Here is a 17,090-nt window from a genome sequence, read left to right as displayed (position 1 = left end):
AGAAATTGTTTAATAAGAAAGCTGGTTTCACTCGGATGGATGACGTCGATGTTGTCCGAGTATGCCTTCTACTACTTGTGTATGCCAGCTTTTTAGGCAGAGAGGCCAGACAACCTATTCATCGGGAGCTAATAATATTGGTAGAGGACCTGAATGCATGGAATCTGTTTCCGTGGGGTTCGTATATATGGAAAGCTACCTGGACTAAGTTGTCGTCTGCCTTTGATGACCGCAAAAGTTTGCGGGGCGATGGGTCCAAATACACTTTGTCAGGCTTTGTTTGGGCCTTTAAGGTAAGAATTTCTATATAATGTTTCTAAAATTATAATTAATTATTTAACAATTACTAATTTTGTTATTATATTGTTTGTAGATTTGGATATTCGAGGCTTTCCCCAGCATGCGTACATATGCAATAAAAACGTCAAATGATATTCCCAGGGCTATTTCCTGGAAGAGGAAAACTCTGTTGGATTGGGAAGACTTAATACCATATGCCACAATAAATAATGTAAGTTAACACAAATACTTTCATATATATAAACAAGTTATTAATAGTAGACGTTTAACTTTGTTTGAGTTTTATATTTTAGGAGGCTAACATTCCATTACAAAGACTGACACCCACGGAGGAAGAGCTTGCCACTGATTGGTGGCAAGCTAGTCTGAATTTTTTGATGGCACGGATGATGAGCAGCATCCACTTCCTCCAATTCGAGAGCCATCACCTCACCTAGAGCCATCACCCGATCGACCCGACTATACACCTCTAGAACGAGAGCCATCACCTATCCCGTCACATCATCGAGCCTCTTCTCCACCATCACCTCATGATAGGCGACCGGCAAAGATGCCACGACTCCTATCTCTCTGTTCTCCACCTCCACCTCCACCTCAACGGGATGAGTCAAGGGAGTTACGTGATGAGGTCAATGCCTTGCGTGAGGAGATCGGTACTCTACGCGATAACGATGGTGCATGGCGTGTGGAGGTGTCAACTTTACGTGGTGAGGTTGCCGCTCTACGTGAGATGATAGTATCGTTGCAGAATGAGGTTCATACTCTACGCAACGAGGTAAGTTTAAGATTTTCCATATTTAACTTAATGATAAATTTACTCGTAATTTCACTTAGATTAGCCATTTCACTTAGATTGCTTAGTAAATTTATTCGGTTGCTGCCAATTCTGCTAAACTGTGTATTCTTTAACACTGTGAAATAGTATTTGTCTTTGTTTTGTCTTTTGGTTGAAAGTAAATTTGTTCGGTTGCTGCCAATTCTGCTAAACTGTGTATTCTTTAACACTGTGAAATAGTATTTGTCTTTGTTTTGTCTTTTGGTTGAAAGTAAATTTGTTCGGTTGCTGCCAATTCTGCTAAACTGTGTATTCTTTAACACTGTGAAATAGTATTTGTCTTTGTTTTGTCTTTTGGTTGAAAGTAAATTTGTTCGGTTGCTGCCAATTCTGCTAAACTGTGTATTCTATAACACTGTGAAATAGTATTTGTCTTTGTTTTGTCTTTTGGTTGAAAGTAAATTTGTTCGGTTGCTGCCAATTCTGCTAAACTGTGTATTCTTTAACACTGTGAAATAGTATTTGTCTTTGTTTTGTCTTTTGGTTGAAAGTAAATTTATCCATTCAAGTTTCAATTTGCAGAAGAAGAAATAGTTTACTTTCGCAACACGAAACTTAAAATCGCAACGCGAAATGAAAATCGCAACGACAGAATCGCAACGCGAAACCAAAATCGCAACGACAAGATCGCAACGCGAAACCAAAATCGCATTGCGATTTTCATTTCGCGTTGCGATTCTTTCGTTGCGATTTTCATTTCGCATTGCGATTCTGTCGTTGCGATTTTCATTTCGCGTTGCGATTTTGGTTTCGCGTTGCGATTTTAAGTTTCGTGTTGCGAAAGTAAACTATTTCTTCTTCTGCAAATTGAAACTTGAATGGATAAATTTACTTTCAACCAAAAGACAAAACAAAGACAAATACTAACTTCAGGGTATTAGTTTGAAACATATTTTTCTTTGTTATCTGATGCATTTTGTGAACTATGATAGAATAATGACTTGGGTGAATACAATGCAAGTTTGAAACATATTTGTCTTTGTTTTCACTGTTTAAATATCATGTCTGTTTATTTACTGATTTTTGTATTTAATTATTTAGCGGCCCGATAGAGTGGATGTTTTACGTCGGGTTATGCTTGCACGACGGAGTTCACGCATCAGACAGCGTGCACGTGCTATTAAGTCTCCGTACACCCAATAGTGCGAAGACACCGCAAGAAGAAGCCCGACTCGCCTGTCATCCCTCAAGAGTCCACTCCTATCGTTGAAGAGGCCCCCCCTATCATTCCTCGAGAGTCCCCTCCCACCGTTCAAGAGGCCACTGTCATCATTGAAGAGGTCCCTCCCACCATTCAAGAGCCCGATTCACATGGCGTCATATGTAGGCTTCTTGAGAAACCCTCTGACGTGCCGGACATGATGGATTCAAGTTGGCTCTTGTATGAGTTACCGGCCAGTACCATACCGGTATCTGAAGAGGAGAGGGAACAACTACCGGACACAATTCTGGATAACACCCTTTGGGCTAAGACCGCTGTTGATTTTTATCTACATGAGCGGAGCCAGGGGTGTTTCACTGACATATGCAAGCTCACCGATGATATCTATTTGTTGCTTGATCGGTCTTGGTGGGGCGTATTATTAGGGGTCGAAGACAATGGCTATTTCGATGGGGGGTAAGTCTTATATTTTTCTTATATTTCAATTTGATTAATTTTTTTTTAAATTTATGTAAGTCACTAATATATGTCTTTTTTGTAAAACAGCATATCGATGCGTGGGTGACACGTCTTCTAATAATAAGAAAACTTAAGAAAAATAAAATATACGATATACAATTATGCCGACGTCTTTTCACGCCGTTCACTTGAAGAATGCACGAAATGAATCATTTGATTTGGGCAATGGACAAGCTAAACTTTATCCTGCATGGTGGGAGGTCGATAAGGTTAGTATTTATTTTAGATTGAGTTTAAAGGTTTTATGAAATAAGTGCGCAAATGAATGAATTATTACTTATGATTGCAGGTGTTTATCCCTGTTTTGGAACGTAAACATTGGATTCTCGTCGAGCTTCAGCTCCCATCCCTTAAGACAATAGTGTATGACAGCATGATAAATTACATATCATTGGCTGATTTAAGAGATGTTATTAAGGGATGGAGCTCTCATTTGGCTAAATTCTTGGATGCGATCAATTATTGGACTCGTTCTGGAAACAAGAAGCCAAAGAAGCTCAATATTACAGTTATTAGAGACGAGACCGCGCCACAACAAACGAGCGGAGCCAGAGGAGATTGTGGTCCTCTCGTATGCTTGGCGTTGGAGCGTTTGACGACGGGAAGCATCAAGTATCTACCTCCCACCGATAGAGATAAAGCTGCAGTAGGCTTGTGGTTTCGGCATTATATGGCTAAATCGATATATACGAGACGCTGCCTACCTGCATCCGCGTTATAAAAATGTCCATAAACAATTGGTAAGTTTATATACTTTTGGTTTGAAAATGTTTGGTTAAGTACCTAGAATTCAATAATTTGCTGTTTGTAGGTTTTAGATGTGTAGAAAGTGTTGTTTGAACAAATGTTTGGTTTCTGCAGGTTAATCTCAGAAGTGAACTGCGTGAAAATGATGTCGAGCTGCAAAAGTTGATTCAATAGTTTAATTGATTGTTTTTTGATTGTTTAATTGATTTGTAAAAGTTGATTCAATAGTAGATGATCGGAAATAAGAATTATTGCTTATTTTTTGATTGTTTAATTGATTTGTAAAAGATGATTTGTAAAAGTTGATTTGTGTAATTGATGCGAATATAATTCTTATTTGTGCTTGTTTAATTGATTGAAATGTAATGGTTGATTTTGTTGATTTCAATCTGCATTATGTTGAAGGCAAATTGACTATCGCAATGCGAAATGAAAATCGCAATGCGAAATGAAAATCGCAACGAGAGAATCGCAATGCGAAATGAAAATCGCAATGCGGAAATGAAAATCGCAATGGGAGAATCGCAATGCGATTTTAATTTCGCATTGCGATTATCTCGTTGCGATTTTCATTTCGCATTGCGATTTCATTTCGCATTGCGATTCTCTCGTTGCGATTTTCATTTCGCATTGCGATTCTCTCGTTGCGATTTTCATTTCCGCATTGCGAAATGTAATGGTTGATTTTGTTGATTTCAATCTGCATTATGTTGAAGGCAAAATTGACTATCGCAATGCGAAATGAAAATCGCAATGCGAAATGAAAATCGCAACGAGAGAATCGCAATGCGAAATGAAAATCGCAATGCGGAAATGAAAATCGCAACGAGAGAATCGCAATGCGATTTTCATTTCGCATTGCGATTCTCTCGTTGCGATTGTAATTTCCGTGTTGCGATAGTCAAATGCATGCCTAATAGTGATAACAACTGAATAACAAGAGTTGGTTAAGTCAAAATGGTTGGCCTGAGTCATTAATTCAACTGAAAATGTTAAAAGTTCACACATAAAATCCACATAATACAACGTTTGCATTTAAAAATCACCTAAGTTAACAGTCCCAAAAGGTGAAGCCAATTGTGATTGGGATTTTAAAGATGGTTGCCTTTTGCTTGACACCATATGAGCTTTGGATTTTGATGAGGATCCATATTTTGGTAGAGGAAAAGATGATTTTGATGGCACTGGTGATCCACATGTCAACCTTGTATGACCACTTTCCTTGCACCGACTACATGTCGATCTCTTCTTCTCTTCACCCTTAGACGGTATACGATCGTGACTTTTTGGTCGGCCAGGTAGCCTTCTGTCCATGGCTGGTGGCAAAACTGTTTGTAAGTCATCTGGTATGTCCCACTCAGAAGGATGTGGAATAGGGTAGACAATCTCGGCATAAGTCTGTCGATAAACTTCTGTAGTGTAGCAATCCATAGCGTATGCGCTTGAATCATCTTGGTTTAAATGAAGAGCAACTTTTATAACATGGCCACACGGATAACCAGATGTTTGCCATTTCATACAACTACACGTCTTTGCATTTAGATCGACTAGCCCATTTAAGTTGGGCAAACGATGCTTCTGGCGACCCCCTCAACAATTCCAAGGCATAACATTTGGCTCTCCAAGCTTGAGAATATGATATACTAATCTTGAACCGAGCATTCATGTCAGTCATAATTTCATGTCCCCGATATACCCTGCCATTCAAAAACATTAACTCAGCCAGAAAACCACCCAACACCTTTTTGTTTGCCTGTCTATGGTGAGGAAAAACTTGGGTTCTTGAACATGTATGTTTATCAATAAAAGTCCTAAATTGAAACATTTTGCAATCTTTTATTCTCTTTGCAATCATACGCCACGTACAGTTTTTGTCAATCATACACCTTGTTTCGAAACGATCTTTGCTTGATTTGTTAACTTTTAGTTGATAGCCATCTTCCACACATTTCGTATACAAAGCTATCTTCAAGTCTTCCTTTGTATCAAAACAATCATCTTTCTTGACACGAATAACTTTTGTGTAACAATCAACTGCTTTCTTTGCCAACTCTTCTTCCGGTAACTGAAGTAATTCTGGCATATTCCAGTTATACTCCCGTGGCATTTTCTTTTCTTCGGGGACTTTTTCTTCTTCTTTTTCTTCTTCAGGATTATATGAATTACAGAATGGATGTTCAACATGTTCATTCACAGTCGTAACTTCCTCCTCATTATCATCAACAACATCTTCCTCGGCAACGGGTGTTTCATCATCAAATTCGGGTATTGACCAATATGAAAATCATTACACACATGGTCTGTTTCTTCTTCTGAAACATCATCAAAATCCGTGTATTGACCAATATCAAAGTCCGGATATTGACCAAGACCAAATTTCGAATACTGACTAGTACTCACAATTTTTTCTGTTGGCTCATCATCGTCTAACTGGTCAATACGAAAACCGGAATTTGGTGCTGAAAGTTGATTGGGATTTGGATTAGAGAAAGGTTGTGGGTTTTGAGAAAAACTTAGTTGATTACTACCCGCTACTGACCCAACAATACTACTTCTAGGTTCAACAACATACAATGTAACATCATCTTGTGAAACACTAATGTAAGCAATGAATCGTTCAACATCTTCATTGTCGGTTAACAAATAAACTTTACCATTTCTCTGATAAGATAGCCTAAATCCACTTAGGGGCTCTAAATTCAATTTATTTGAAACACGTAGCATTAGAGTTTCATAAGTTAACTTTTGTAAAGACAATTTTAGTTGAAGATTCATGGGTAAAGGCATATATTGTAAAACACCATGAACATTATCCCATGACCCTCCAAAACACAAATCTATCAAAACATGATCAACATTAGATGATTTCATGGTTGTAAATTAATTTACTAAACAGACGAGCTGCGAAACTAAAACCTGTTGCCGGATTGGGAAGGATGTCGTTGGATATAGGAACGGATGTCGCCGGAGAGAGTGATAGATGGAGATGGAATGAGTTGCGATTTAGGGATTTAGTTTATGATTTCAGTGTTATATACCCAAAATTTCAGTGTTGTGATTTACAGATTCTCGTTGCGATTTACGGATTATCGTTGCGATTTACAGATTCTCGTTGCGATTTACGGATTATCGTTGCGATTTACAGATTCTCGTTGCGATTTACGGATACGCGTTGCGATATACGGATACGCATTGCGATTTACCCATATGCGTTGCGATTTACGGATACGCGTTGCGATTTACGGATACGCGTTGCGATTTATGTGTTCGCGTTGCGATTTTCATATTCGCGTTGCGATTTTGGAAAACCGCAATGCGAATTTGTACTATCGCATTGCGATTTTCAAGAATCGCGTTGCGATTTTGGAAACTGATTTGCGATTCTGGGGATCGCGTTGCGATTTTTATTTCGCGTTGCGATTTTGTTGGTCATTTTGGCAAATCCAAAAAAAGTTGGTTAAAATCGTATATTATAACTTTTTTTTGGTCACTGAGGCGATTTTCTCTAAAATTTATGGTAAACTACACGTATTTATTTATTTGATTGTTTTACGTATGTTTAAATTATTTTAAATTTTATTAATATTTAAATTTATAACTTTCAAGGACAATAATAATAATGTCAATTGGGTTAAGAGTAATTGGATTAAAAATTTTATGTAAATTATGTATTTAGTCATTCAATTAATTTTGTAGTTTCATTTTGGCTATTTAATTATTTTGTTAAATCGTACATAATATTATGTTTTGGTCACCTACCGTTAAAAACCTAATAGTGATGTTGTTATGTCACCATAAAGTAATAACGCATCATCGGTGAAATTTTTAAAAGAATTATCATATCATCAATTTTGTTTATTTTTTAAGCAAGATTAACCAAAACAAGATAAAAATGTAGTATCTATGTATGATTTAAAAAAATAGTTAGATAATCAAAATAGAACCGTAAAAATAGTTAAATGAATAAAACGGAATCACAAAAATAATTGGGTAACTAAATTTATATATAAATTCATTATAAATAGTTTTTAAACAAAAATCGAGTAGAATGGTATTTTATTAAGCAAAATTAAAAGTAGAATAGATCAAATTCCGATTTCTCTTGTCTTAATAGATGGCGGCTGCATGCAAAAATTCTTTAAAGGAAATAATTATGGGAATATGGGATTGAAGTGGTTGGATTTAGTTAAGCAAGAGCTGGAAAGAGAGTTTATTACACGCGTAAAGTGAAAGTGGTGCAAGTTGTTGGATTAAATGATAATTAATTCAATTGAAAGCTCTAATTGATTAGTCAAAGTGCATAAACAAACAAAGAGAGACAACCGTACTCCACATAGAGCCAACAATATTATACGGGAAACACATCAACATTAATTAATACCATATATATTAAACATGTAATTAACAAAAATATTTAATAACACCACCATGTATCTCTATTTATAGAGCTTTTTTAATAAAAATTATCCTTGTTTTCTGAATATACTACAATGGCATGCCTCTGGTAAAACGCATATCCATAGTTGATGATGAAGATCAGTTTTAAGAACCAAGCAGCTTCTTCCATCTAGCATATCCGAGGATAAGCAGGAAAATCAGCACACTCCCTGCTGTAATACAACCCACAAAGATATCGAAAACCCCATCCGTGTTGTTCCATGTATAAGGGATGTTCATACCAAACCACCCGGCTATCAATGTTTCGATGGCTATGGCAAATGATGCGATGGTCAACGTCAATTGAAGTTGAATGAGCTCATTCCGTTGGTTGTCGAGTTGGATGTTAACGTAGTCTTCTGTATCATCGATGTACTCACGTACCTGCCAAATGTATCGAGTCAAGGGAGATGAAAGTGGATGCATCGATTCCGCATGATAAACACAAATACTCACAGATAATATCTTGTTTCGTGTTCCGTCCAGCTGCATGAAATAAGCCTCGAGCAACATCTCTAAATCCTCGACATCATCGTCGTCCAAATTGTGGCTGCTCACCATACTTCCACTCCTGTTTGAACTAAGTCGTGGTAGACGAGGCAAAATAGTAGTGATGCTATTTGAGGCTGCAGCTCCTGACAAAGCCTCTGATTGCTGATTCTGGATCCACTTTCTTGTTAAATACAAATTTGCCATATCTTCGTTGTCATCCAGTAGATGTTCAATTTCATCCCTCACCTGACATTTAACAGGTACTCGTTAATGTTTCACACGAAAAAAATGGGACATGGATAGTCGATGCAGCATCAATCAGTTACATCTTCCATGAATCATATATTTGTTTTCAAGTTAATCTTTTATATAGCGAATAGTAGAGATTCCGCCCGATCATTGGGAAGTTATATTCATATTCTGATCATTCTGATATGTGATGTAATAGGTTATCCGCTCCTTCAAAGACATGCGCATAGAAACACCGAATACAGATATGAGCAACAGCTAGGACGTGGAAAGAAACAACATGCATAAAAAATACCTTCTGTACACGTGCAAGAAGACGAGTGAGATTGCTTTTCAAACTCCGCACATGCTCCAGATTCTTGGTACTGACATTTCGGGCCAGTTCATCCAACACAGGGTAAGCATCCCTCTCCAGTTCTGCCACACTTTTGTCCAGAAACGAGCAAACAACCTCTAATGCTATCTCGAGAACCTGAAACTCGAATGGAAGCTCACACTGCAAGCCCTCCATGGCTTCTGGAACAGGCAACCACTGTCCACCAGTTGAGACATGGGTTTCGCTATCATTTACATCCCCTGTGCCCGCCCCTCGTGTCTTATATGCACTTCTGTGAGGAAGTTGTAGTCTTAGTTGATCCACGAATTGAAGAACCTCCTGTTGTAGAGGGTCCAGTATAAGAACTTCTTCAGCTGTAACGATAGCCTTTATAAACTCTAAATTGACAACCATGGCTTTCTCCCGGGCTGAAAATGATACAATAGAATATCAGGAAGATTTCTTAATTGTTTTATGATAACAATGAGTAAACAAAGCATCCAATATTCTTAATTGTTGATAGATATACCAAGACAGTGAAAATAGATCAAGGTAAAAAACAGGTTAAAATATCTAAAGAAAATTCCTTTTAACTGTTTCAAGATAATTATAATTAAATAGAGCATCCGGTAATCTTATTTGTTTGATAAATATATCAAGATATGAAAGAAACCAAGCAACAAAACGGATCGAAATAAGAAAAAAAATGGAATAGAGACTCTCGATTGTATAAAACTGAACAATAATTCACGGCTTTCCTCTTTTGAGAGAAGACAAGCAAATAGCAGAATCCAAATGCTTGGTTTACAGCTATGTATCTGCTGGCGTCCCTTGCAAAAATGATTCTCAATCATACAAGTGCTAACTGCTAAGGAACTCATGTGATTAAGCATGGTGGTCTCGCGCACATGTGACCTAACATGGGAGTTTTTCTAACAGAGATATGTCTGAAACTATGTTCAGCTGACAACACGAGCATAGTACATAATTAAAGCAAACTAAACCTTTAATTAATAGCCAGTAACTTAAAACATTTAATCGCTTCCCGTTGTCAAACCCAACTAAAATTCAACAATCAACAGAGAGTAACAATATACGCTGAAGAGTTGGCAAGGAACTAAGAACAAGAGAATACTTCAAGAGAGTAAAAATCAACTAAAATGTTCAATTTTTCCAATTTTCTCCATATATTTTGAGGGTCCAAGGTCATATACCCATATCGGGCGACACTAGCATAGAACACGAGTACTTAAAGAAAAATGAAGTGTAAGAACAACATTGATGGGTCAGAAGTTTAACCAGCAAGAAGATTAGGAAACCACTCCAGTGGCACTCATTTCCAACCAAAATGTTCCCCGCCTTACTTTTAGAAGCAATCTTCAAACCTAATTATGAGAACATTTTTATACAGTTCGATGTATACCGCGAAATCTGAATCTTAGCCGTATATGCAATTCCACTCATGCTTCCTACTTACAAGCTAATAGAATCCAAAACCCTCAGTACATAAAGAAAGGAACAGTACCAAGAATGGCTAACGGTAAGTAACCAAGCTAAACCCACTGAAAAAATTTAAACATACCAAGAATCGTAGAGGAGTGAGAGAAGACAGGGCCAAGGATCCTCAAATCCCTAGCAGGAATCGAAGCCCTTTTAATTATCGTACTCTTATCGTATTCCACCAGCTCCGAAACCCCACTTGTGTCGAATCTCATCCACAGCTTTGCTCCAGACGCCTTCTTCTTCCCCTTCCCCGCTGCTCCCACCCCACCGCCGCCGCCGCCAATCAAGTTATCCGTACGAGGAGGCGGATGTGAAGATGAAGAAACGGCTTCAATAGCCGGCGGATGCGGAGGCGATTGAGGTGACGTCGTGGATTTCGGACGCCGTCGCCTAATGGAGGGGCGCCGGAATGAGAAGGGGTTTTTGCCCATGGAAAACTTATTAACACCTGTATAAATTTTGGTTGTTTTTTTTTCTTGGGATTAAGGGAACATGGAAGTTAGTACTGCAGATCTTGGAGTTTTTGTTCCTTTTCTCCCTTCTTCCCTTCTCGATTCCGGTTCTTTTTCTTCTTCTTCTTCTTCCATAAACGAATTAAAATCTGGCCCTCAATTAGGGTTTTAATCTAAGCCAAATAAAAGATTCTTTGATTTCATCGAAACGCTGTTTTGAAATCTCACTTACGGTGCCCCACTTGCTTAGAGGACAACTTTGTATATGCTGTAATAGATATATCATTACCGGGTTTGTTTGACTGCATTTCTTTTAGTTTAATATTAAGCATATTAAGTCGTTCAGAAGGAATATTCTTTTGTAGAACTTTGAAAAAAATATTGATTATATATATAATATTTTTAATAATAACTAAATTTTATTAAATTCACAAACGAAAATATTTTATATAAAATGATCTTTTAAAAATTATACCACAAATGATTAAAATAGAGTGATAAAATGAATTAAAGTTGTGTTTGAGTTATAAACAAAGATTTTTATTTGTTTTACTTAAAAATATACTGACATTTGAAAAAAATATTATTAATTATCATTTAAAAAATTATAATTCGTGATCTCCATAACAGCAACTAATGACATGATGATCAATTTAAATAAAATAGAACTATAATGATTATTTTGTAATTTCTGAAAGCTTAAGGGTTCAAATGGATCATTTCATTATAGTTTAGTGATCATTTCTATATTTTACCCTGAAATTAAAAAAAAAACCCATTTGGCAGAACTCTTTGAGGAATTCCTTATCCCTAAAAGAAAGTGCATATATTTTAGCCATTCTCAGAGGAATACATCAATAAATGCAAAACATGGATGAAGGGCAAAAGCATAACAAAAGAGTCCAATATATATGTATATATATAAGCTACTTTTTCTACCATTCTAAATGAGGCTTCCGATTATACATTTGTGTGTAAAGAAAGTAAGAGGCAAAGCAAAATCTTATGCAAACCAACAATACAACAACATCTCTACCTTAAAACCCTGTGATTTCCTCCCTAGGCTTCGCTCTGGGGTCTCGACCCGTGTACCCCTTCATCTTATCCGTTTATAGCCGTTTATTGCTTCGACGACAACTAAAGATGCCTCACGGAAGCACTGACGGTTATACTTTCAAACAACAAAAGGTTTAGTCGCACTTGATGTTTCTGTAGATCCTCCTTACGAACAGATTCGAGCCGAGATAACCGACGGCACCTGCATTTCGGAAAAGGAAATGATAAAGAACCCACATGATGTAGAAACAAAACAAAGGCTGCTACACAGCAATAGAGAAAACAAACCCTCCTACCGGGTCAGCGAAAAATGGCCAGAGTAAATGCTTATTTGGAAGGAGCGCATGAAAAGGCGAGATAACCATATAAATTGTTTATATTTTTTTCTTCAAACTCACCGCATAGAATTCCCAAACCAAGACAAACATCAAAGTGTATCCAAAGTAGAAGCTGGTCTGGAAGAAGCCTGACATCTTGGTTTTGACATGGTGATAGTAAATGGAGTACAAATACACATAGATTGCGGTTGAGGCAGCGGAGAAGAAGGACGTCCATTGCCAATGGTAGTTCTCGGCATTTAGCAGGAAATATGTTCCGACAATTGTTACACAAATGGTTACGATGATTAGAATCAAGAAGACCAGGAGCATAAAGCCATAGACATAATAAACCTGCAAAACACAATTTATTGCATTCACGATTTCCATGTCAGAAAATAAATGAAGACTATGTTCTAGCATTCATCAGCATATTAAAAATTATATAGTAACTTTCAGTTTGTACAACATAAGAGTGAAAGGCTACCAGATCAGTTTTGAGGTTTCCTATTTCATTATTTTTCTCAGATGGTAAATAATTGGCACACACATTAGATGTATTTCTATTACGCCAGTCTCTCTATACAATATAGACATGAGTGCATATGAGCCTAGAATTATCATCCAAAATTAGTTGGTATAAAAACGCAACAGCGATTTTAGTTCACCATCAAGCAAATAAAACACAGGGAAAAGAATTTCACCTTGTAATTCCAGAAGGATGTGAAAACAAAATACATTTCAATGAATATGCTGCCAAATGGAAGAAGTCCTCCCATCATAGAGATCACAGAGGGTGTGAGATACCATTTCTTTTCTGGAATCGGGCGAGGAATGGTCTTCACACGGCATGGATTATTTGGAGCACCACTCCAATTTCTTCCAACAACTGTACCAAGAAGGGCCAGGGGGAATGAAATAAATGCCCAGATTACAAAAACAACCACCATTGTACCAAAAGGAATTGCTGCTAGAGATCCATAAAATATGGCAATTGTGTTCAAAATGAAACCAATCCCAAAGACTGTAAATGGAAACAGAGATGCCGTGAGGATCATAGCCTTTATCCAATTTTTACCTGAAGAACAAGAAAGAATCAAAATTTTTAAAATGAGAGACATGTAGATGAACAAATGCAAATGAGAAAGGATAAGTGATAAAGCACATACCCCCATTGCGTGAGTACATTCCACCACTCACGTAACCAGAAATGAATGACGTAAAAGCATAACACAGTATAAAGGTTGTGACAATTGCTCCTCTCCTGAACCAATATATAAAATTGTTACCACTCAAAGCTGAAAGCTAAAATGTCAAAACCAAAGAACAATTTGGTCTATAAACGTCCTCTTACAAAGGTATCCCACTGAGAGCTGCATGTAGGATCATTTTTTTTTCTTCTTTTTGTTTATCGTTATAAAATTAGCAAGTACTAAAATAAAGTGGGAAGAATTTTCAAGTAAGAAGAATTTTTTCTCAAATGGATAGTTAATTGATCTTTTAAGTGAAAAGACGTGAACACTTTTAATCATATATTTACAAATAAAAAAAACTTTATCTAGCTCTTTGTCAATTTTCAACTGAGTAGGTCTCACTTGATTATGCCACCAATCTCAAGGGTTTTATGACAAATATAAATGTTCACAGCTCTCATGAGTTTTGAAACCTCAATAGCTTCTCGACATACCCGACATACAATGTTCCCACAATTGCCAATAAGATGACAAGGAGAACAAGCAACGCTAGCTGAGCACCTGTGCCAACAACAGCAGAAAGCAGTGCCAAATTGCGAGGAGGTCGGAAAACATCACCATGGACAAGTTTCCAACCAGACTCTTCACTCACATCCCTTTCCTGAGAGAATAGGTGAAATTGTGAGGAGAACGTGAATTTTCAAATGACAGCTTCCCTTAAAGAAGAGGAAAAATAAAGGGTCTGGGTATTATTACCAAGCTTTCCAGATCATCATCTTCCCTAGCATACTTTGCATAGTCATTTCTCAGAGTTCGCATCAAAATCATTGACACCAAACCAGCGAGGAAGATAACCATCATGAATGAATTGAAAACAGAGAACCAATGGATCTACATAGTGCAACATGTATCAGAAAATTAAAGAAAAAGAACAACCTAATGCATGACTGGTGAAAATAAATTAAATAATACATGTTGCAAAAGAAACAAAAAAAATAAATAAAGAATCCACAGTAGTAGAAAATTATCACCAAGAATGGTACTTACTTGGTGCTCAAAGAAAGGATAGTCCAAATAAACATCAAAGCGACGGGCAAAAGTGACATTAGTTGGAATCCATTTGACAGAGTATGTCATTTCCAATACTCTATCTACTTCCAATGGTTTTGGATTCTCCTGAGTGAGATTAACATGAATAATCTGCAAGATTAAATGTTGTCACTAACAATGCCAAATTAAAAAATAGTGAATGTAAGTTGTATATACGCCAGGAACCACGAACCTGATTCTTATTGTACTTAATAACAATATTCTTGTGCGTGTAGAAGACATGCTTGCCGTTATCACTGTTCTTATCAGGATGCAGCTCACCAACAAAGCCTAAAAAGATACAACTCTTCAGCAACAAACCATAAGGATTAATAAACCAGATAAAAGGAAAAGGAAGTAGGCTATGCATACCCCATAGAGGCAGATCATCTGAGCGTTCAGCATTGTTAAGAGCACAAACATGGAAAAACAGAAAAGCAAGGAAGATAGAGTAAGTCCTCCAACAAGGTAAGTCATATAGACAAAATGATAACTAAATCCATCAAACATCCATTCAACGCCAAAAGAATTCAATGCTTTCAAATCCTGAGATTTTCAGTACACAACCAAGCTGACAAGTATCAGTATCTTTGTGGCTCTATTTGTACACACTTACTATTCTTGTATAAAAGAATGAAAAGCTAAACATACCCACAAAGAATTCAAACCAATAACTGTTCTCAATAGCATCCTTGAACTGTCTGACCTTCACCTCATCAAGTTCCAGTTGGCAAATAGTACTTTTGTCAACATTCTCTGTTGAAGAATAAAACACAAGGAGCAGAAGGAGGAATATAGAAGTCAAACACATTGAAAAGAATTACTAAAGAAATTACAGCAATCAAAATAACAATCCAAGAATGAAAAAAGAAAATACTTTGGAACTTTATATCAATTTCGCTATCGATCAGTTCATTTCCACCAAGGACCTCACCAAGACCACCCCACTTGTGAGCAGGATTGTTACCCGGATGACAAAACGGAAGGATGTAATAGTTATATGTTTCCTGTGGATTGTTGTATGGGCCAACTTTATTCACCCATAGGGTAACTGGATCATCTGGTTTATACTGCAAGGAAAACCAAGACAGGAGTTCATAAGAGTTGGCCGTAGCTATTGAAGTAGAGTAACAAAAGAAAAATATTACAGAAATCTATCTATATGTAACAACAAAAATCTGAATATCAAACTCACATTGAAAAAACAGTTATAAACTTAAGTTCTCGTTGAGAAGAAATCTGATTTCAATATAAGGACATGCACAGGATAGGATGATGTAACATTGATCTCAAGAAGGACCTACATTCAGAAAGATACTTTGAGAAAGCCTGTGAAGCCTATATCCCAAAAAAGTCAAATACATGAAACTAAAAATACTCATTTAACAGTTGCCGATAGTAAAAATATATGAATGAAGATAAGGTAGTAAGAACATTTTACAGACAACTGGTTTCTAGCTGATACGTCAATTCAACAAGGGATATATAGATAATTTTTGGCACATCTAGTGCAGGCCATAATCCTTACACTGATAATTCAATTCAAGACTGCAGATCAAATTTCTAGGCAAAAGTGAATGGAAACCAATGGTAAAAAAATAATAGTGTAATGATCAATCCACCAAAACAAAGAGTTTAAAAGTGCTAAGATCTATATATAAACCTAAATGAATGGAATTAGGCAAAACATCCCCATGCCAGATCCGTCACATTACCTCAACTCATCTAAATGTGAAGAAGATACAACTCAATCGAGCATACCATTCTTTCGACCATTTCATTGATAATTTACGTTGAGATTTGTATAAGAAAAAAATACCAAAAGTGACGCCTAAATCACCAATAGAACCTAAACGTGGAAACGATACAATTCAAGCATGTATAATAAATCCTTAAAGTAAATATCTAGACATGCACGTAAACGATTTCAACCATTGTAAGACAAATTACATTAAGAAAGAGTCTATTCATCAGAGACCCATATCTTACACCTGATAATCGCAAGATAGTAGGAATTTTAGGGTTCGAATTGAGGTAAAGATGGAATTATACGAGATATTACCTTGTGATCTGACTCGGAAGCGAAAGCGGGAGAGAGGAAGAAGAAGAGAAGGAAGGAGGATCGGACGGTGGAAAACATGGAAGGGGATGGTCGGATCTAGAGGTCCGGAGACCGATTTCGAAGGACAAGGGTGATGAGTTCTCTCTCCTTTTTCTTGTATTATTTTGGAAGTCTTCCAGATTTTGGAGAGACTGTAGCTTATTTTTATTTATTATTTGAGTAAACTAGTCTTCAGGTAATTTTTTTTTCATTCACTCTTACTTTAGTTATTAATTTAAAAATATTATATTTCAATCACTTTATTATCGGTTTTTTAAATTTTTGACACTAAACCATTATTTCCTTTCCTCCTTGCTCTCCA

At 36.7% G+C, this 17,090-nt stretch overlaps 1 protein-coding gene and 1 pseudogene across 1 annotated transcript; both read right to left on the bottom strand.

The window, feature by feature from the left end:
* Positions 1–7,916: 7,916 nt before the first annotated feature.
* On the bottom strand, positions 7,917–11,217 carry LOC120151142 (magnesium transporter MRS2-4-like). Its single transcript, XM_039163688.1, has 4 exons — positions 10,640–11,217; positions 9,037–9,485; positions 8,457–8,738; positions 7,917–8,384 (listed from the first exon to the last, which is right to left on the bottom strand). Exons 1-4 carry the CDS (start codon positions 10,989–10,991, stop codon positions 8,106–8,108), a joined length of 1,362 nt encoding a protein of 453 aa, XP_039019619.1. The 5' UTR covers positions 10,992–11,217; the 3' UTR covers positions 7,917–8,105.
* An 872-nt stretch (positions 11,218–12,089) lies between these two features.
* Positions 12,090–16,892, bottom strand: LOC120150793 (annotated as a pseudogene).
* Positions 16,893–17,090: the final 198 nt, after the last annotated feature.

Source organism: Hibiscus syriacus, unplaced genomic scaffold (genome assembly GCF_006381635.1).
Source record: "Hibiscus syriacus cultivar Baekdansim isolate YM2019G1 unplaced genomic scaffold, ASM638163v2 tig00111027_pilon, whole genome shotgun sequence".
NCBI classification, from domain to species: domain Eukaryota; kingdom Viridiplantae; phylum Streptophyta; class Magnoliopsida; order Malvales; family Malvaceae; genus Hibiscus; species Hibiscus syriacus.
The sequence above is the reverse complement of the archived record's forward strand: the minus strand, read 5'-3'. Positions and strand labels throughout refer to the sequence as shown.

Bases quoted from the DNA above. Each gene is read 5' to 3' on its own strand.
- LOC120151142 (XM_039163688.1), bottom strand. From the start codon at position 10,991: ATGGGCAAAAACCCCTTCTCATTCCGGCGCCCCTCCATTAGGCGACGG. The intron at 9,486-10,639 runs GTATGTTTAAAT...TATCATTTTCAG, and splicing joins TCACTCCTCTACGATTCTTG to CCCGGGAGAAAGCCATGGTT. The intron at 8,385-8,456 runs GTGAGTATTTGT...TACATTTGGCAG, and splicing joins CACGAAACAAGATATTATCT to GTACGTGAGTACATCGATGA.